The sequence below is a fragment of the Nansenia antarctica genome, assembly GCF_963989245.1.
Source record: "Nansenia antarctica genome assembly, chromosome: 3".
Classification (NCBI taxonomy): Eukaryota; Metazoa; Chordata; class Actinopteri; order Argentiniformes; family Microstomatidae; genus Nansenia; species Nansenia antarctica.
Genome location: NC_137688.1, coordinates 68,483,745 through 68,504,721, shown reverse-complemented (window position 1 = coordinate 68,504,721; position 20,977 = coordinate 68,483,745). Strand labels below are relative to the sequence as shown.

At 47.0% G+C, this 20,977-nt stretch overlaps 1 protein-coding gene across 1 annotated transcript in view; it reads left to right on the top strand.

The window, feature by feature from the left end:
• Positions 1–20,977, top strand: part of cacna2d3a (calcium channel, voltage-dependent, alpha 2/delta subunit 3a) — a gene marked incomplete at both ends in the record, with an annotated part of 220,511 nt that overhangs the window by 97,659 nt on the left and 101,875 nt on the right. Inside the window, one exon of the mRNA XM_080527471.1 lies at positions 19,523–19,685. Coding sequence (XP_080383597.1) covers positions 19,523–19,685 — 163 coding nt within the window. The remainder of the gene's footprint in view (positions 1–19,522; positions 19,686–20,977) is intronic.

The window sequence follows — 20,977 nt, the reverse complement described above, 5'->3', positions numbered from 1 at the left end:
GCCGTAGTCGCATGTTTTTTTGGAGCTGAAATAAGCGTTTTTTTTTTTTTTTTTTTTTTTTTTTTTTTTTGCCTAGCACCAGGGGAGCCCCCCCTCCCAAATTTCGTTGTTTGGTACCTGTACTATATCAATGACAATAAAGACCATTCATTTCATTCGATAAGCATTCGTTTTTCTTCCCTGAAGCTGCCACTGGCTAGCGTCTCCCAGTGTCTTTGATGTACATGCGCAGTGTCGGTCATCCGGGGCACACGTGACTTCCCTGGAAAAACAAACAGAGAAATGTCTTCCTGTCCTCGTACCTCTAAAGTGTGGGAGCATTTCAACCACAACGTTGAAAAAAAGAATGTAAAATGTAAAATTTGCAAAGCTGAACTCGCTTATCATGGCAGCACGTCTATGATTCGCGAGCATCTAAAAAGGAAGCACGTTGTGGCAGATGACGAGGAAGACGATGGCTCGTCTCGGTAAGCTAGTTAGCTTGTTATTGGCTAACGATATCGTTACGTTAAAAGCCTTCTTACATTATTTTACGTTGTCATCAAAGCGATACTTATCAAATAGCTAAAAATGTTGTCTTAACGTTACAGTGCTAAGAAGGCGCGTTCTACTATGAGATGAGTGAAGCAAAGCAAAACTTTTGTACTCTGTACAAGTATTTATTTTTGTTTTTGTATTATTTTGGTTGCCTAGTGCCTAGCCTACCTCATTTTACTCAGCAGTTTGCACCCTCTACTACTCTTTACATTACATTACATGCAAGTGATGCCAGAAATAAATCTGCAAAGTTCATTAAAATATCTATTTTTGAGTGAACAATCATTTTAATTGTCTTTATTTTTAGTTAGCACATGCCTACAACAACAACTAACAACTTCAAGCTAAATTTAGAAGCTGATTTAGAAGATGATAGCTAAATAAGAGCGATTGAGTAATTGTGCGATAAGCTGTAATTTATGATCCGATTAGTCGACTAATCGTTAAAATAATCGGTGACTAGTCGACTATGAAAATAATAGTTTGTGGCAGCCCTACCAACCCATAGTTCCATGGGTGAATTATGTCCAATGTTAGGGGGCCCCCTAGAGGCTGGGGGCCCCCCCGCGATGCGTCGCTTGCGGGCCCGTCCCCTACGCCACTGACACACACACACAAACACACATACACACACACACATACACGCACGCACGCACGCACACACACACACACACACACACACACACACACGCATGCATGCACACGCACGCACACACACACTTTCTCACTCTCTCTCTATCTCTCTCTTCCTCTCTCCTCTCTATCTCTCTCCATCTCTCTCTCTCTTCCTCTCTCCAACTCTCTCTCTTCCTCTCTCTATCTCTCTCATCTCTCTCCATCTCTCTCTCTCTCCATCTCTCTCCATCTCTCCATCTCTCTCCATCTCTCCATCTCTCCATCTCTCTCCATCTCTCCATCTCTCTACCAGCTGATGGATACACTCAGTTATCACAATTAAAACCCACACAGTGAGTTCAGATCAGTCAATTAGCCAACACATGCAGATGTGTTAGTGATGTTGTTGTTTGTGTGCGTGCATGCGTGTGTGTGTGTGTGTGTGCGTGTGTGTGTGTGTTAGTGGTGTTGTTGTTTGTGTTCAGCTCCTCTGTGGGACTGGAGAGGAAACAGCACTGGGCAGCAGGTTTAGAGAGCAGGGACACACACCGTACCATCTATCTCCCTGACACACACACACACACACCTCACCTTATCATTTATCTCTTTCTGAAACACACATACACACACACACAACCAGACACACACACACCACGCACACCTCACCTCATCATCTATCTCTCTGTGTCTCTGACACACACACACACACACACACACCTCACCTTACCTTACCATCTGTCTCTCTGACACACACACACACACACACACACACACACACACACACACAGACACACCTGTTTCTCGGACACACACACACACACACACACCTCACCTCATCATCTATCTCTCTCTGCTCGCTCAGCCTATTCTCTTTCACTTTGTCACCCCCCTCTTTCTACCTCTCTCTCTCTCTTTCTCTCTCTCTCTCTCTCTCTCTCTTCTCTCTCACTCTCTATCTCTCTCTCTCTTTCTCTCTCTCTCTCTTTCTCTCTCTCTCTCTTTCTTTCTCTCTCTCTCTCTCTCTCTCTCTCTCCCTCTCTCTCTCTCTCTCTCTCTCTCTCTGTCTCTTCCACTGATTAGGTGAGTGTGTGTTAGTGGCAATAGCTGGCAGCGTCCCCTTCAAGTCCTTTGAAACACACACTACACACACACACACACGACACAAACACACACACACACTCACACTCACACACACACACACACACACACACACACACACACACACACACAGGCAGGTGTGTTATTTATGAGCAGTGTGGTAGTCGTCTCAGATGGATCAATAGTCATTGTTTGTCTCAGTCTCGGCCGGCCAGAGGCCAAGTGGACTGTTGATTAGAGAGCTGCATCTCTGTGTGTGTGTGTGTGTGTGTGGTGTGTGTGTGTGTGTGTGTGTGTGTGTGTGTGTGTGTGTGTGCGTGCGTGTGAGTGTCTGTGTGTTAAATGTAGATAAATTGTAGATAACGTTGGGTCGTAACACAAAGGCGACATCAGGTTTATTTTCTCTCTGCATATATTGATACATGAGAGAGAGAGAGGGAGGAGGAGGAGGAGGAGGAGGGGGGTGTAGAGAGGTGGGGGTGGGTGGTGTAGAGAGGCAGAGAGATGGAGGTGTAGAGAGGTAGAGAGATGGAGGTGGAGGAGGAGGGGGGTGGAGGGGATGGGCGGTGTAGAGAGGCAGAGAGGTGGAGGTGTAGAGAGGTAGAGAGATGGAGGTGGAGGGGGTGGAGGACATGGGAGGACCACCTTGAGGCACTCTACTACAATGGTGCCTTCACTCCCTCTATGGAGAAGGTAGAACACAGATAATGGTGCCTTCACTCCCTCCATGGAGAAGGTAGAACACAGATAATGGTGCCTTCACTCCCTCCATGGAGAAGGTAGAACACAGATAATGGTGCTAATATAATCAGATAATCTCCTGATGGGAGACAGGGAACAGAGAGAGCACAGGGGGGAGGACAAGAGAGAGAGAGAGAGAGGGGGAGAGAGAGAGAGAGAGAGAGAGAGAGAGAGAGAGATAGAGACAGAGAGAGAGACAGAGCAGGTAGACAATGGCCCAGAGTGCGTATGCGCACACACACACACACACACACACACACACACACACACACACACACACACACACACACACACACAATGACAGTCATTCCTATGAGGACCTCTTGTCTGGATCATCCACAGCTCTGTTATTGAGCTGGGTCTTTAAATAGTAAGCAGACCATTGTGTGTGTGTGTGTGTGTGTGTGTGTGTGTGTGTGTGTGTGTGTGTGTGTGTGTGTGTGTGTGTGTGTGTGTCTGTGTGTGTGTGTGTGTGTGTATTTGTGTATGTGTGTATGTGTGTATGTGTGTATGTGTGTATGTGTGTATGTGTGTGTGTGTGTGTGTGTGTGTGTGTGTGTGTGTGTGTGTGTGTGTGTTCTGAGATCCTCCACGTCGGGGGTCAGACAGGGGTCAACAGGATGTGGATGTGATTGTTATGCTGTTAAAATAAAAGGCCAATAAAATGTGTTCTTCTGTCTGGAGGACAAGATCTTACTACTACACTCTTCTCTCTCTCTCTCTGTCTCTACCTCTCTCTCTCTCTTCTCTCTCCCTCTCTCTCTTTCTCTCTCTGTCTGTCTCTGCCCTCTCTTCTCAAAGTCCCAGCAGGTGGAAGCAGGGCTTGGCAGGGTAGTGGTGAAGCTGTCTGTCTCTGACTTTTCCCCACCCCTCTTTCATTCTCTTTCTCCCTCTCTCTCTCTGTCTCTCTCTCTCTCTCTCTCTCTCTCTCTCTCTCTCTCTCTCTCTCTCTCTGTCTCTCTCTCTCTCTCTCTCTCTCTCTCTCTCTCTCCCCCTCCCTCCCACCCTGTATTGTATGATAAGAACAGGATCATTCTATACTTTCATTAAACATGTTTGATCATTTCAAGAAAAGAAGGAACATGGGATGGAAGGAGGGAAGGAAGGAAGGAGGGAAAGAAGGAGGGAGGGAAGGAAGAAGGGAAAGAAGGAGGGAAGGAAGGAAGGAGATAAAGTGGTGATTCAAGGGGGCCCAAATGTTCCTCGATGCCCTGTACATATCCATGTGTATTCATGCTTGTGTGTTTGCGTGTGTGTGTGTGTGTGTGTGTGTGTGTGTGTGTGTGTGTGTTAATGCATCTCCTGCAGCACACAGGAAGTATTGATCTCTTTGAGACCAGAGAGAGAGAGAGCAAAAGAGCGCGAGAGAGAGAGAGAGAGAGCGGGGGGGGGGGTAGAGTGAGCGAGAGCTCGTTAAGGTGATAATCAGCTTTAATTAAGCTTGTCTCTGGGCTCACTCTATAGTCCCACTGCAGGCCAGATAGAGACACAGGCCAGGTAGAGAGAGAGAGAGAGAGAGATGGAGAGAAAGAGAGATGGAGAGAGAGAGAGATGCATAGAGAGAGATGGATAGAGAGAGAGAGAGATGGAGAGGGATGGAAAGAGAGAGAGAGAGTTGGAGAGAGAGATGGAGAGAGAGAGGGAGATGGAAAGAGAGAGATAGAGAGAGATGGGATAGAGAGAGAGAGATGGAGAGTTGCAGAGAGAGATGGAGAGAGAGATGGAGAGGGAGATGGAGAGGGAGAGGGAGAGAGAGAGATGGTTCCCGCGACCTCTGGCGGCCTCACCCGATTGGACGCCACAGGAATCCCTGCCTCCCGATTGTCTGGTCCTGAGCCACAGCTCATGGTCTCTGTACAAGGGCCACGCATGTGAGCTCTGATACCCTGGGTGCAGCAGGGTAGATGGATCATAGTGGGTGTTGTTATCTGTTTCTCTGTCCTCTCTCTGTGATGCAGAGACGCAGCATATGCTAACGGCTCCGCCGCGTTCGCTAGCTCTGTTGAAACAGCTGTTGAAAGCGCTCGTCGAAGCCGGTGTCTAATCAGCACTTTTTTTTGCTTTCATCGAAGGAATAACTTCAATAACTCTTCTCTTCTCTTCACCTCTCCTCTCCTCTCCTCTCCTCTCCTCTCTTCAACTCTCCCCGCCTCTCCTCTCCTCTCCTCTCCTCTCCTATCCTCTCCTCCCCTCTTCTCACCTCTCCCCTCCCCTCCCATTCCCCTCCCCTCCTCTCCTCTTCTCACCTCACCTCACCTCACCTCTCCTCTCTTCAACTCCCCTCCTCTCCCCTCCCCTTCCCCTCCCCATCCCCTCCCCTCCCCTCCCTTCCTCTTCTCACCTCTCCTCTCCTCTCCTCCCCTCCCCTCCCCTCCCCTCCCATCCTCTTCTCACCTCTCCTCTCCTCTCCTCCCCTCCCCTCCTCTCCTCTCCTCTCCTCTCCCCCCCTCCCCCCCCCCCCCATCTCTCCTTTGTGTCTTCTTAACGTCTCATTTCATGGTTATTCCAGATGAAGGGAGACACCACCTCCTGTAGCAACGACAGTTAATTGACTGAATGGTCACAGGCGGAAAAAACAAAAAAAAACAAATATGTGCCTTCGTTCATTTCCATGGCTGTTAACTGTCAGGGCTGTTTCTCTCATTAGAACAACAAGGCAGAGACAGGCCCCCCTGGAGAGACACACACAGAGAACCTCACAGAGAACAAAGTCTCCACTTCCTCGCGAAAGTGAAACTGTGTTTTTTTCTTACGCCCTGAGCCAATCCAAAAGACAAAGACGATGCGTTTTCAAACCGGTGAGAAGGAAAAGAAAAGAAAGATACCCTAGCTAGCGTAGCATGACGGTGGCGAAGATAGTATGAGGGTGGCAAGATAGCCTAGTTATTGTAGTATGAGGGTTGTTAAGATACCCTAGCTTAGCATGAGGGTGGCTAAGATACCCTAGCTTAGCATGAGAGTGGCTAAGATACCCTAGCGTAGCATGAGGGAGGTTAAGATAGCCTAGCTATGTAGCATGACGGTAGCTAAGATACCCTAGCTTAGCATGAGGGTGGCTAAGATAGCCTAGCGTAGCATGAGGGTGGCTCAGATACCGTAGTGGGGGTCATCCCTATGTTCCCCGGGTCCTATGTTCCCCGGGTCCTATGTTCCCCTGTTTCTTAGCAAAAAAAAAAAAAAGGGTTCTATGTTCCCCTCTTCCGAAAACTTCCGAAAAAGGGTTCTATGTTCCCCGCTTCCGAAAAAGGGTTCTATGTTCCCCGCTTCCGTATATTCCCCGCCTGCCGTTGTGTCAAGCGACCCCAGGTGTCGTTATGTAGTACTGCATGTTTTTTTTTTTTTTTTTTTTTTTTTTTTTTTAACAACATACACAAATACATAATTATACTGTTAGTTTTTTTTTTTTATTGTTTTTTTTTTTAAACAACATACACAAATACATAATCATACTGTGGATTACTATGTGTACAACATTATTATATGAACAAAATGATTATATGTACAAAACCTTTTGTAGGTAGGACACTATTGGACCTCGGCCCAAATCTAGTACTGAACCTGACCCCCCATGCTAAACCATTTGGAAGTACAGTATACTAGGACTCCAATTCAGACACACTGGGGGGCTGTCACAAATCTACTAACTCTAATCAGCCTGGTCTCACACGGCAGACGTCAGAATTCCACGTTGATGGACAAACATTAATCTGCTCTATTCATACATTAATCTGCTCTATTCAGACATTAATCTGCTCTATTCATACATTAATCTGCTCTATTCAGACATTAATCTGCTCTATTCAGACATTAATCTGCTCTATTCAGACATTAATCTGCTCTATTCACACATTAATCTGCTCTATTCACACATTAATCTGCTCTATTCATACATTAATCTGCTCTATTCAGACATTAATCTGCTCTATTCAGACATTAATATGCTCTATTCATACATTAATCTGCTCTATTCATACATTAATCTGCTCTATTCAGACATTAATCTGCTCTATTCACACATTAATGTCTTCACAAATGACCCAACTCTGATAGTCTTTATATCAAATCTGAGAATGAAATTCAGTATGCTAATTATAAAAGGGGTATGCTATTGATAATATGAATGAATGAATCAATGAATGGTCTTTATTGTCATTGATATAGTACTGGTTTACATAAATAAAGGCTATGTACACTATCCACTATACTATACTGTACAAATAAAACACTGTGCTGTACTCTATGCTATGCTATACCTATTCTAACATTTCCTATTCTCGGCAACCTTATGTACCCTAGGGTTGTCATATTGCACATAGTGTTATTGCACATTCATTTAAAGTGTCGCAGTTTGCAGGCTTGAAATGTACATATCATTGTAGCATGATATGCTAAATGTAGCATATCATTTAGATTGTTTTTAATGTATTGTTTTAGATAATTCATTATTTTAAAATATTATTTTCTTTAGATAAACAACTAAAATAAAAAATCTAAATTAGATGCTATTGATACTGCATAGAAACACATTGATATAATATACTTGTATGTTTCAGGGGACAATGTTGCACTCTGATATTTAGTGTGTCTCTGTTGCGCCCTTCTACTCCGAGTCACCAGAGGGCGTAACACCCCCTATCAATTGTTTTAAGGTCAATTGTAATTGAGCTTGAGTTACAAGACTTCCTCACATACCGGTATGTGAGGAACACATGCGTAGTGACAATGGCTCAAATAATTACTGGAGACCGAGGGGGGAAAATATTAGTTCTGGATAATTTTAGGTACCAGAAACACCGCACAAATTTACAGAATATTCGGTGGCGGTGTTGGAGAGAAGACTGCCGGACAGTTCTGGTTACAAACATCTTTGATGTAGAGGGGGTCAATCCCAACATAGAAGTTCGGGAGGTCCGCGAACATGTGCATGCCCCCGATACACAAATGGTGAACAATGCGCAATTTCGCCAAGTGATTACTGGAGAGGTGGTGAGAGAACCCACAGTACCAATCAAACGCATTTACGATGCTGAGTGCGTAGGTCTACAGCGGGGCCGTCCCATCCAGCGTGGAGGTCGCGGGCGACCTCCTCAAAGATTCTCCTCAGTTAGGTCTGTTATGGCCAGAGCCAGAGCTGCAGTAATCCCTCCCGTCCCAGCTACCGTTGATGATGTAAGGATCGACGGTCAATGGGCTGAGACATGGGGCAGAGACCATTTCCTCCTGCACCAAGACAGTGAGTGGGGCATAGCAGTGTTTTCCACAGAGGACAACCTGAGACAGCTGCGACACTGCAGGACATTATACATGGATGCTACATTCAAGTCGTGCCCACGCCCATACAACCAAGTATTTACTATACTCGGGGACATTCATGGCTTCGTTGTCCCCCTTGTACATGTCCTCATGGAGCAACGTACAATTGGACACTACCGACAAGTGTTCCAGTGTGTCAAAACGTCACTCAGGAGAATCACCCACCACCTTTGGCGTCCGCGTAAAGTCATCTGTGACTTTGAGCAAGCGCTGAAAACTGCTCTTGAAACGGAGTTGCCACAAGCCAGAATCGGAGGATGCTACTTCCATTTCAACCAAGCCTTGTGGAAGAGGGTACAGGCACTTGGATTGGCTGGTCCATTCCGTCATGACCATCCACTGGCAGCAGTCATCCGCAAGGTTTGTTGTGTTCTGTCTGCACTGCTGTCTGTCCTGTGTTGTTTTGTTTGCATTGCATTTAGAAATGCTCTTACTGTAACGTCAAATCAAATTCCTATATGTGTATGCTTAATGTGTATGCATAAATGGCAATAAACGTTATCTCATCTCTCATCTCATCTCATCTCATCTCATCTCATCTCATCTCAAGGTGATGGCCTTAGGACACCTGCCTCTGCCTCTGGTCCAGATCAATTTTGATCTTCTCCTCAACCACAGAAACACCAGGCGTGCCCTGATGAACCACCCTGAGTTACAAGACTTCCTTGCGTATGTTCGTAACACATATGTCCATCCTGGAGCGGCCTTCCCACCAGCGATGTGGAATGTGTTCGAAAGAAACATGGAGCAAAGGACCAATAATCATGTTGAATGTAAGTGTAACAATGACAGATCTGAACAAAAAAAATATAATTTCATCTAATAACTAAATCTGAGGTATTAAGTTAATTATTTTATATTGTTAATATAATATTGTCTGCTAATTATGGGTTAATTCATTCTTATCCTATCACCTCTGGGCCTGTGCGTATATCGAGGTTTAACTATGAGCCGAAACAAACATTAACGAAACATCAAACACAGCAGAGGACAGGAGGGCTCTTTAAACAGGTGGACGAGTTGCCACGTACAGGCGCGCTAATGATGATGGACATAACATCAGTCCAATCATGGGCGGGCACCGTGATTGAGAAAGGATTAAAGCGCGCTAATGATGATGGACGTAACATCAGTCCAATCATGGGCGGGCACCGTGATTGAGAAAGGATTAAGAAAGGATTTAAAATTGTGAAAGGAGGAGACACAGAGGGGAAAATGTTCAATGTCAAAATGTTCATGCCAAACTAATAACATTTAGGGCCTGATTTACTAAGATCCCAAATAACGAATACTAATTGAAGTTCACACACAGGGGAAGTTGAGATATACTTGTTTTCGGCTATACTTCAAATAAGGCCCGCTATCTTCTACATTGGAAAGATCAACAATCCTCACTGCACACCGTTAGTAGATCAGCCTGCAGATGTAGAACCAGTTTGCACATTAATAGGCCATTAATAGGCTAATAAGTTATAATTCTGTATTTTTGTTCTAGCTTATCATCGTACTCTGAACGATGCTGTCCAAGTGCGCCATCCTTCACTTTGGAAATTCCTTCGGCACCTGAAGGATCAGCAAACGCTTGCAGAGGGTAAGCTGGGGATGGCAGACAGAAGCCACGCTCCCCCAACAAGGAGACGGAAGTGGAGGGAGTTGGAGGCCCGTCTACTGAGGCTGAAAGGACAGTACATGCAGGGCCTCAGAGATCTGGCTTCGTACTGGAGGGCTGTCAGCCGTAGCGTCCGTATGGGCTAGATTTCCACATTTATTTTGATAGCACTTTGGCCTATGTTGTTGTTATTATTATTGTTATTGGCCTAATTGTGTTATTGTTATTATTATTATTATTGTTATTGTTATTATTATGTTATTGTTATTGTTATTGGCCTAAATATTGCTATTGTTATTATGTTTGTTGCTGTTTGTTGCTGTGCCTGACTACTAAAACACTAGAGTGAAAGAGACTACATCTCTGTATGCCAGGATCCCCCGAGGATTTGATGTGTGAAAGAGGATGTGTCACACTCTATGTGCTACGGAAACTGGCTAGTTACTTAGGGATTATATTATGGGATATGTGACACTGTAACCTAGAGACACACTGCGCTGTTACGTGACGTCCTGCCAATGGGATGTACAGTATTGTCTCAGGTTGGCATTTTGATGCTTGGTCTTGGAAACAAACACCATGTTTGCACAAACATAGTTTTTTTGTTGTTGTTGTTGGTTGCAATAAAAGCCTATATTTTGGATTGATATCTCTACTGTATTTATTTGATTCCGTTTGACCAAAATATAGAAAAAATATTTCTTTAATCCATGCATACAATTGCAAATGTTGGGCCGCTACCCACACGTTTAGCTGTGTTGCTCATTCCACAAATGCATGATCCTTACAAGTCATACCTCGTTGTAAAAGTGACTAATCAGCGGGTCATTCCACTAAAGGTGGATCAGTATAGCGGCGCTCAGGGAACTCGAGATTGGAAATCAAGCCTCAGGTGATTCCTCGAACGAGGATCAGCCTTGTGTCATCAGTGTTCACAGAAGACAGGCTTACAAATCTTCGATATGGGCGCGTGCACGCAGACATAAAAAGCCCTGAAGTGTCGATCTGTCGAAATGAAGATACTCCACTCTGCAGGGGTACTACATTTGCGCAGCATTCCGAATTATTGATTTTTATGAAGACGGAAAAATAAGATGTAAAATAGTGCAATACTGCCGCAATTAACAAGGCGAGGGGAATGGTTTGGCAAGAAATTGCTGACCGATTAAATGCGTAGGTCATACTAGCCCCAGTTATTGTTATATGTTCATATTTTAATAAATGAATATTACTACTGTGGTGATATCCGCAGCAGGCTACAAACCGTCATATCGCCACAATGGCCTAGTGGTATTGACTGCTGCCATAGGATTTAATCGTCATTTTTTATCAGTGGTTCGAATCCCTCTTCAGGCGCACTTTTTACTGCATTTCGTTGTCTGAATCTAATCTAAAATCTCATCTAAAAAAGTATTGTAGGCTATAAAATTATGGTGCAGGCTAATTTACAAGAACTGACACGATTACAATGGTGTTTGAAACCTTTGCATGAAATCTTCGGTTAAATGTAAAAAAAAAAAAAAATGAATGACTTAGTCAAGTCTCGAACTCGCAACCTTTGGAACTCCAGTCCGCAGCCTTAACCACTACGCTAGAATGACAGCAATGCAAGTTGTTTCTTTTTACACTCTTTTCTTTATTGATATATCGATTTATCTATCACACTTTCAAAATATCAAGTTATCTATCACACAATCAAACTATCTATCGATCGATCACACTTTCAAAATATCAAATTATCTATCTATCACACAGTCAAACTATCTAATCTATCTATCTCGTGTGAAGTGGGAACTAATATTTCCTAGGGAGGAACTATCGTTCGGGATGTAGTTTCCGCCTGTGAGCCTTTTTTGACCGCGTCTCACTATAGCCTGTGTTTTCGATTTCGAAGACGTCACTCACTGTGCTACGAAAACTGGCTAGTTACTTAGGGATTATATTATGGGATATGTGACACTGTAACCTAGAGACACACTGCGCTGTTACGTGACGTCCTGCCAATGGGATGTACAGTATTGTCCCATAGGTTGGCATTTTGATGCTTGGTCTTGGAAACAAACACCATGTTTGCACAAACATAGTTTTTTTGTTGTTGTTGTTGGTTGCAATAAAAGCCTATATTTTGGATTGATATCTCTACTGTATTTATTTGATTTCGTTTGACAAAAATATAGAAAAAATATTTAATAATGTGTATATATATATATATATATATATATATCACTGGTGTTCTTTTAGGAATATAAGATTTTCAATTCCATCTCGAAAATGATCTATCTAGGGAGTTATATAAAATGCTGAGACAATACTATGACATTCATTGTGTTCTTCATTATTTCCAAGTCATCTTAAGACCCCCCCCCCCAAAAAAAAAAAAAAAAAAAAAAAAATCAAACTCTCATGCAGTACCACATAACGACACATGAGATCGCTTGACACAACGGCAGGCGGGGAACATAGGACCCTTTTTCGGAAGCGGGGAACATAGAACCCTTTTTCGGAAGCGGGGAACATAGAACCCTTTTTCGGAAGTGCGGAACCGGGGAACATAGGACCCGGGGAACATAGGACCCGGGGAACATAGGCATGCTCCCCCGTAGTGTAGTGTGAGGGTAGATGCCTCTCATTCACCCATTCCCGCACACATTCACACACCAATGGCGGCAAGCTACCATGCAAGGCGCCGGCCCGCTTGTATAGAATTCAAACCACGAAAATGTATTTCTCAAAAATAGGCTAGTGAACATTTTACACAATGTCATCATGACCTCTTTTTTGTGTGTGTGTTTTTTTACACAAAATAAACAAATAGAGCAGATTACTCTAGCAATAACGAACTGATCCTGATTAATAAACGGATGAGTATGAACATCACAACTGCGTGCCGCTGATCCTAGTGATTATGAATAAAATCAACATCGTAACTACATACAGTATCTGTGTTTACACACACAATATGATAATCTCTCTAAGCAGGTCTACTAAACAGGCTGTCACTCAACAGGCTTTTGGGGAAGCTTATGAGATAATTGGGGATGTGCATTATGTCCAGATAAGAGTTTCTGAGTCTGGGGTGACGGTAGACAGAGCTACTCTCAGAGTCTGGTGACGGTAGACAGAGGAGCTACTCTCAGAGTCTGGTGACGGTAGACAGAGCTACTCTCAGAGTCTGGTGACGGTAGACAGAGGAGCTACTCTCAGAGTCTGGTGACGGTAGACAGAGCTACTCTCAGAGTCTGGTGACGGTAGACAGAGCTACTCTCAGAGTCTGGTGACGGTAGACAGAGCTACTCTCAGAGTCTGGTGATAGTAGACAGAGGAGCTACTCTCAGAGTCTGGTGATGGTAGACAGAGGAGCTACTCTCAGAGTCTGGTGACGGTAGACAGAGGAGCTACTCTCAGAGTCTGGTGATGGCAGACAGAGCTACTCTCAGAGTCTGGTGACGGTAGACAGAGCTACTCTCAGAGTCTGGTGATGGCAGACAGAGCTACTCTCAGAGTCTGGTGACGGTAGACAGAGCTACTCTCAGAGTCTGGTGATAGTAGACAGAGGAGCTACTCTCAGAGTCTGGTGATGGTAGACAGAGGAGCTACTCTCAGAGTCTGGTGACGGTAGACAGAGGAACTACTCTCAGAGTCTGGTGACGGTAGACAGAGCTACTCTCAGAGTCTGGTGACGGTAGACAGAGGAGCTACTCTCAGAGTCTGGTGACGGCAGAGGTACTCTCAGATCATGCTCAGTGTCCAACCTGTTCCTCTGCTTTGACTTGAGCTGGACCAAAAGTTGAGAAACCACTTTCACGCTGATAGGTAACAGACAGGTAACAGACAGGTGACAGACAGGTAACATATAAGTAACAGACAGGTAACAGACAGGTGACAGACAGGTAACAGACAGGTGACAGATAAGTAACAGACAGGTAACAGACAGTAACAGACAGGTGACAGACAGGTAACAGACAGGTGACAGACAGGTAACAGACAGGTAACAGACAGGTGACAGACAGGTAACAGACAGGTAACAGACAGGTAACAGACAGGTAACAGACAGGTAACAGACAGGTAACAGACAGGTAACAGATAGGTAGTGCTGAATGGTAGGAGGATGTTGACCGCATGCACCAGAACTGGGGGGGGGGCTTACCTCACCTTACCCCTCATGACAGCTCCACCAGCTGATCCTCTCCGTTGCTTGGCAACGTGACGCTTTTCACGTGAATTCCGAGGGGGGTCACGACATATCCGGCGATCACCTCCATATTTCTTAAGTAGACGTGAACGCCAGCTTGCAGTTCAGCGAGACGCGCCTGTGAGAATTCTTCTCAGAGCGTCTTTGCCCTTGCATAGACAAGCTTAATGTGTTCTAGACGTTTAGTGACCGTTTAGCCGACACTTTTCTCCAAAGCGACTTTCAACAATGCTAGCAGGAAGGAAGGTCGGATTTATGATGTTTATTGTTGATGTTATTAACAGTAGAGGAAGTGCATCACTGACCAGAGTCCTCCGGCTCACGCAGGCCTCATCGCTCACCTCCCTGCTAGCGGTGTTCGCTAACGCATCAACATGCAGCCGCCTCAGAGACTGACGCCTTCTCTGTCGCCGCGACCTTCAGCTGAAGCAGCACTCTGGGAGGGAGAGAGAGGGAGAGAGGGAGGGAGAGAGGGAGGGAGAGAGAGGGAGGGAGGGAGAGAGAGAGGGAGAGGGAGGGGGAGGAGAGAGAGAGAGGAGAGAGAGAGGAGAGAGAGGGGAGAGAGAGAGAGAGAGAGAGAGAGAGAGAGAGAGAGAGAGAGAGAGAGAGAGGGGAGAGGAGAGAGAGAGAGTACCAGAGTGTTTAAAAAAAAAGTGTTCATTTTTCATGTTGAAGTAGGGAAAGAGGTCTAGGGAGATAGAGAGAGGAGTGGAGTGAAAAAGAGAAGGAACAAATTGTGTTTTTCTTTTTAAAAGAACAGTTTTTCGTTTTTCATGTCGAAGTCGGGAAAGAGGGATGGGAAGAGAGAGAGAAAGAGGGAGGGAGAGAGAGGAGTGCAAAAGAGAAGACATTTTTCTTAAATTTTTTCTTCTTTCTTTCTTAAAAACTGTTTTTAGTTTTTCATGTCGAAGTAGGGATAAAGGGATGGGAGAGAGAGGGAGGGAGGGATGGAGGGAGGGAGGGGCGGAGGTCCTCCTTCACCTTGGGCTCGGCGGTGTTCTCCTGGGAGAGGACTAATAACCCTAATCACGGCTGATTAATTACATTGATACGGGGCTGCGTTCACACACTCAACTGATGGCTTTATCGCTGTGTTGCACTAGAGAAATGATGTGGTCGGGGGGGGGGGGGGGGGGTGATAGGGGAGGGGGGGGGGATAGGGGAGGGGAGGGAGGAGGTGATGGGGGGGGGGGGGAAGGGGAGGTCGGCAGGGATTCAGAGTGGATGAAAGTTACCTGTCTTGAGTTTGGTGGTGGGGGGAGGTGGTGGGATGGGGGGAGGTGAGGAGACAGATTGGGGGAGGTTTGCTCACCCCCGGAGAAGTTGGGAGGGGTGGGGGGGCAGGTAGGGGTGAGGTGATGGGTGATGCAGGGTGTGGGTGCTTCTGAGTTCTCTCTCTGTCTGTCTCTCTCTCTCTCCCTCCCTCTCCCTCTCTCTCTCCCTGTCTCTCTCTCTCTCTCTCTCTCCCTGTCTCTCTCTCTCTCCCCCTCTCTCTGTATTGTCCCCTCCCTGAGGAACAGGTAAGTAAGTAAGTAAAGCTTTATTTATATAGCCTTTGTATATATACAGTATAGTACCTTTCATACCTGAAATGCAACTCTACGGTAGAACATTCTCTCCTCTCTTCTTCTCCGTCTCTGGGTCTGGTATTACATCACACATCAGTCCTGTCACCAGGAACAGCAGACTGGTGACTGTAGTGTCTGTCTCTGCAGGGTGCTTTCATTGTGTGTGTGTGTGTGTGTGTGTGTGTGTGTGTGTGTGTGTCTGTGCGTGTGTGATCCTTTGTAGTAAACTCATGTACAATCCCAAATGCCTATATACTCTACGGTCCGTGTGTGTGTGTGTGTGTGTGTGTGTGTGTGTGTGTTTGTGTGTGTGTGTTTGTGTGTGTTTGTGTGTGTGAGTGAGTCTGCGCACGTCTGTGTGTGTGTGGGCATCTGTGTGTGTCTCTTGCGCCTCTGTGCGATGTGTGTGTGTGTGTGTCTGTGCATGCACGCTTGTGTGTGTGTGGGCATCCGTGTGTGTCTCTTGCGCCTCTGTGCGATGTGTGTGTGTGTGTGTGTGTTTGTGTGTGTGTGTGTTTGTGTGTGTGTGTGTGTGTGTGTCTGTGCGTGCACGCTTGTGTGTGTGTGGGCATCCGTGTGTGTCTCTTGCGCCTCTGTGCGATGTGTGTGTGTGTGTGTGTGTGTGTGTGTGTGTGTGTGGGGTGTGGGCATCCGTGTGTGTCTCTTGCGCCTCTGTGCGGTGTGTGTGTGTGTCTCTTGTGCCTCTGTGCGGTGTGTGTGTGTGGTGTGTGTGCGTGACGTGTGTGTGTGTGTGTGTGTGTGTGTGTCTCTTGCGCCTCTGTGTGGTGTGTGTGTCTGTGTGTCTCTTGCGCCTCTGTGCGGTGTGTGTGTTGTCTTAGGAGACAGGGCTGGTGGGTCTATATTTAACCTGCTGTATGATTTATTAATAGCCTCCCTGGTATGCGCAGTACTAAAAATACAGCAGAGGCCTGACCACCCTGCCAGCCAAGGGAGGGAGGGAGGGGGGAGGCTTGGAACAGCCCAGTCAGCACACTGGACCTCTGGGTGTACTTACAGAGGGACTCACTCACCCCTCACCTCCGCCGCCCTTCAGTCTCTACCTCAGCCTCTACCTCAGCCTCTACCTCAGTCTCCCCTCAGCCTCTACCTCAGCCTCCCCTCAGCCTCTACCTCAGCCTCTACCTCAGTCTCCCCTCAGCCTCTACCTCAGCCTCTCCCTCAGCCTCTACCTCAGCCTCTACCTCAGCCTCTACCTCAGCCTCTCCCTCAGCCTCTACCTCAGCCTCTACCTCAGCCTCTACCTCAGTCTCCCCTCAGCCTCTACCTCAGCCTCCCCTCAGCCTCTACCTTAGCCTCTACCTCAGCCTCCCCTCAGCCTCTACCTCAGCCTCTCCCTCAGCCTCTACCTCAGCCTCTACCTCAGCCTCTACCTCAGTCTCCCCTCAGCCTCTACCTCAGCCTCCCCTCAGCCTCTACCTTAGCCTCTACCTCAGCCTCCCCTCAGCCTCTACCTCAGCCTCTACCTCAGCCTCTACCTCAGCCTCTACCTCAGTCTCCCCTCAGCCTCTACCTCAGCCTCCCCTCAGCCTCTACCTCAGCCTCTACCTCAGCCTCTACCTCAGCCTCTACCTCAGCCTCCCCTCAGCCTCTACCTCAGCCTCCCCTCAGCCTCTACCTCAGCCTCCCCTCAGCCTCTACCTCAGCCTCCCCTCAGCCTCTACCTCAGCCTCTACCTCAGCCTCCCCTCAGCCTCTACCTCAGCCTCCCCTCAGCCTCTACCTCAGCCTCCCCTCAGCCTCTACCTCAGCCTCTACCTCAGTCTCCCCTCAGCCTCTACCTCAGCCTCTACCTCAGCCTCTACCTCAGCCTCTACCTCAGCCTCCCCTCAGCCTCCCCTCAGCCTCTACCTCAGCCTCTACCTCAGCCTCCCCTCAGCCTCTACCTCAGCCTCTACCTCAGCCTCTACCTCAGCCTCTACCTCAGCCTCTACCTCAGCCTCTACCTCAGCCTCTACCTACCTCAGCCTCTACCTCAGCCTCTACCTCAGCCTCTACCTCAGCCTCTACCTCAGCCTCTACCTCAGCCTCTACCTCAGCCTCTACCTACCTCAGCCTCTACCTCAGTCTCCCTCTCAGCCTCTACCTCAGCCTCTACCTCAGCCTCCCTCTCAGCCTCTACCTCAGCCTCTACCTCAGTCTCCCCTCAGCCTCTACCTCAGCCTCTAAAATCTGAGGTCCAGCCCGTGCTCATCGACGGAGAGAGCGTGGAGAGAGTCTCAACCCTCCGATTCCTGGGGGTGCACATACAGGATGACCTGTCCTGGAAGAACAACACAGCAGCCACCATCAAGAAGGCACAACAGCGGCTCTACTTCCTGAGAGTCCTCAGGAAGGAACACAACAAGCAGGAGATACTGGTGGCCTTCTACCGCTGCGCAGTGGAGAGCATCCTCACCTACTGCATCTGCAACTGGTTCTCCAGCTGCACAACCGTGGAGAGAAATGCGCTACAGAGAGTCGTGAGAACAGCACAGAAGATCACCGGCGCCCCCCTCCCCTCTCTGGAAGAGCTGTACAACACACGCTGCCTCAGGAAGGCCTCCAAGATCTCCAGAGACCCATCCCACCCTAGGTACGAACACTTTGCCCGGCTGCCCTCGAAAAGGCGGTACAGGACCATGGCCGCAAGGACAAACAGACTGAAGCTCAGCTTCTACCCCAGGGCCATCCAGGCCCTGAACACAGCAAAGACCTAGGTTCTGGGCCCTGGACAGTCTGGACGGATTGATGGCAGCTGCTGGATTGAAAAAATCAGGTGTAGTGCTGAGGCACAAATGTGTACATTTCAAGCCTGCAAACTGCGACACTTTAAATGAATGTGCAATAACACTATGTGCAATATGACAACCCTAGTCGTCTTATCTGTACAGTATAGTATAGTGGATAGTGTACATAGCCTTTATTTATGTAAACCAGCTCCTTTCCCTTCTTGTTTTTTTAGTTTTTTTTTTCTTTCCTAGCACCAGGGGAGCCACCCCTCCTAAATGTCGTTGTTTGGTACCTGTACTATAGCAATGACAATAAAGACCATTCATTCATTCATACCTCAGCCTCTACCTCAGCCTCTACCTCAGCCTCTCCCTCAGCCTCTACCTCAGCCTCTACCTCAGCCTCTACCTCAGCCTCTACCTCAGCCTCTACCTCAGCCTCTACCTCAGCCTCCCCTCAGCCTCTACCTCAGCCTCCCCTCAGCCTCCCTCTCAGCCTCTACCTCAGCCTCCCCTCAGCCTCTACCTCAGCCTCCCTCTCAGCCTCTACCTCAGCCTCTACCTCAGCCTCTACCTCAGCCTCCCTCTCAGCCTCTACCTCAGCCTCTACCTCAGCCTCTACCTCAGTCTCCCCTCAGCCTCTACCTCAGCCTCTACCTCAGCCTCTACCTCAGCCTCCCTCTCAGCCTCTACCTCAGTCTCCCCTCAGCCTCCCTCTCAGCCTCTACCTCAGCCTCTACCTCAGCCTCCCTCTCAGCCTCTACCTCAGTCTCCCCTCAGCCTCTACCTCAGCCTCTACCTCAGTCTCCCCTCAGCCTCCCCTCAGCCTCTCCCTCAGCCTCAGCCTCTCCCTCAGCCTCTACAGAGGTTCTACACGCACGGACCTCAACAGAGTGAGAGTCTGGGAATGAGTTATCAGAGCCGCGATCTTCTGACTGATGATGGAATGATTTAGTGATTTGGGTTTGTGTGTGTGTGTGTGTGTGTGTGTGTGTGTGTGTGTCGTGTGGTTAAGGGGATGGGTATGAGATGTATGTATAGTGATACATGATTTAACCTTATTTTCCTCTGTCTCCCTCTCACTCTCCCTCCACCCCCCCCCCCCCCTCCTCTCTCTCCAGTATGAGTACTTCAACGCGGTGTTGATCAACGAGGTGAATGAGGATGGAGCCAGCGTGGAGCTGGGAGGAGAGTTCCTCCTGCAGCCCAACGACCACTTCAACAACCTGTCAGTCAACCTCAGCCTCAGCGTGGTGCAGGTGCCCACCAACATGTACAACAAGGGTACGTTCCCCAGCTGCATGTTCAACACTGCTATAACAAGGGTATGTTCAACAGCAGCATGTTCAACACCAACATGTTCAACACCAACATGTTCAACACCAACATGTACAACAAGGTTACGTTCACCAGCAGCATGTTCAACACTACTATAACAAAGGCACGTTCAACACCAGCATGTTCAACACTGATATAACAAAGGTATGTTCAAAACCAACATGTTCAACAAAGGTGCGTTCAAAACCAACATGTTCAACACCAACATGTTCAACACCAACATGTTCAACACCAACATGTACAACAAGGGTATGTTCACCAGCAGCATGTTCAACACTGATATAACAAAGGTATGTTCAAAACCAACATGTAAAACAAGGGTACGTTCAACAGCAGCATGTTCAACAGCAGCATGTTCAACACCAGCACGTTCACCACCAACATGTTCAACACCAACATGTACAACAAGGGTACGTTCAACACCAACACGTTCAACACCAACACGTTCAACACCAACATGTTCAACACTAACATGTTCAACACCAACATGTACAACAAGGGTACATTCAACAGCAGCATGTTCAACACCAACATGTACAACACCAACATGTACAACACCAACATGTACAACACCAACATGTTCAACACCAACATGTTCAACACCAACATGTACAACACCAACATGTTCAACACCAACATGTACAACACCAACATGTACAACACCAACATGTACAACACCAACATGTACAACACCAACATGTTCAACACCAACATGTTCAACACCAACATGTTCAACACCAACATGTTCAACACCAACATGTTCAACACCAACATGTACAACACCAACATGTTCAACACCAACATGTTCAACACCAACATGTTCAACACCAACATGTACAACACCAACATGTTCAACACCAACATGTTCAACACCAACATGTACAACAGCAGCATGTTCAACACCAACATGTTCAACACCAACATGTTCAACACCAACATGTACAACACCAACATGTTCAACACCAACATGTTCAACACCAACATGTTCAACACCAACATGTACAACACCAACATGTTTAACACCAACATGTTCAACACCAACATGTACAACAAGGGTACATTCAACAACACCAACACGTACAACACTGATATAACAAAGGTGCGTTCAACACCAACATGTTCAACACCAACATGTACAACACTGATATAACAAAGGTACGTTCAACAGCAACATGTTCACTGATATAACAAAGGTACGTTCAACACCAACATGTATAGAACACTGATATAACAAAGGT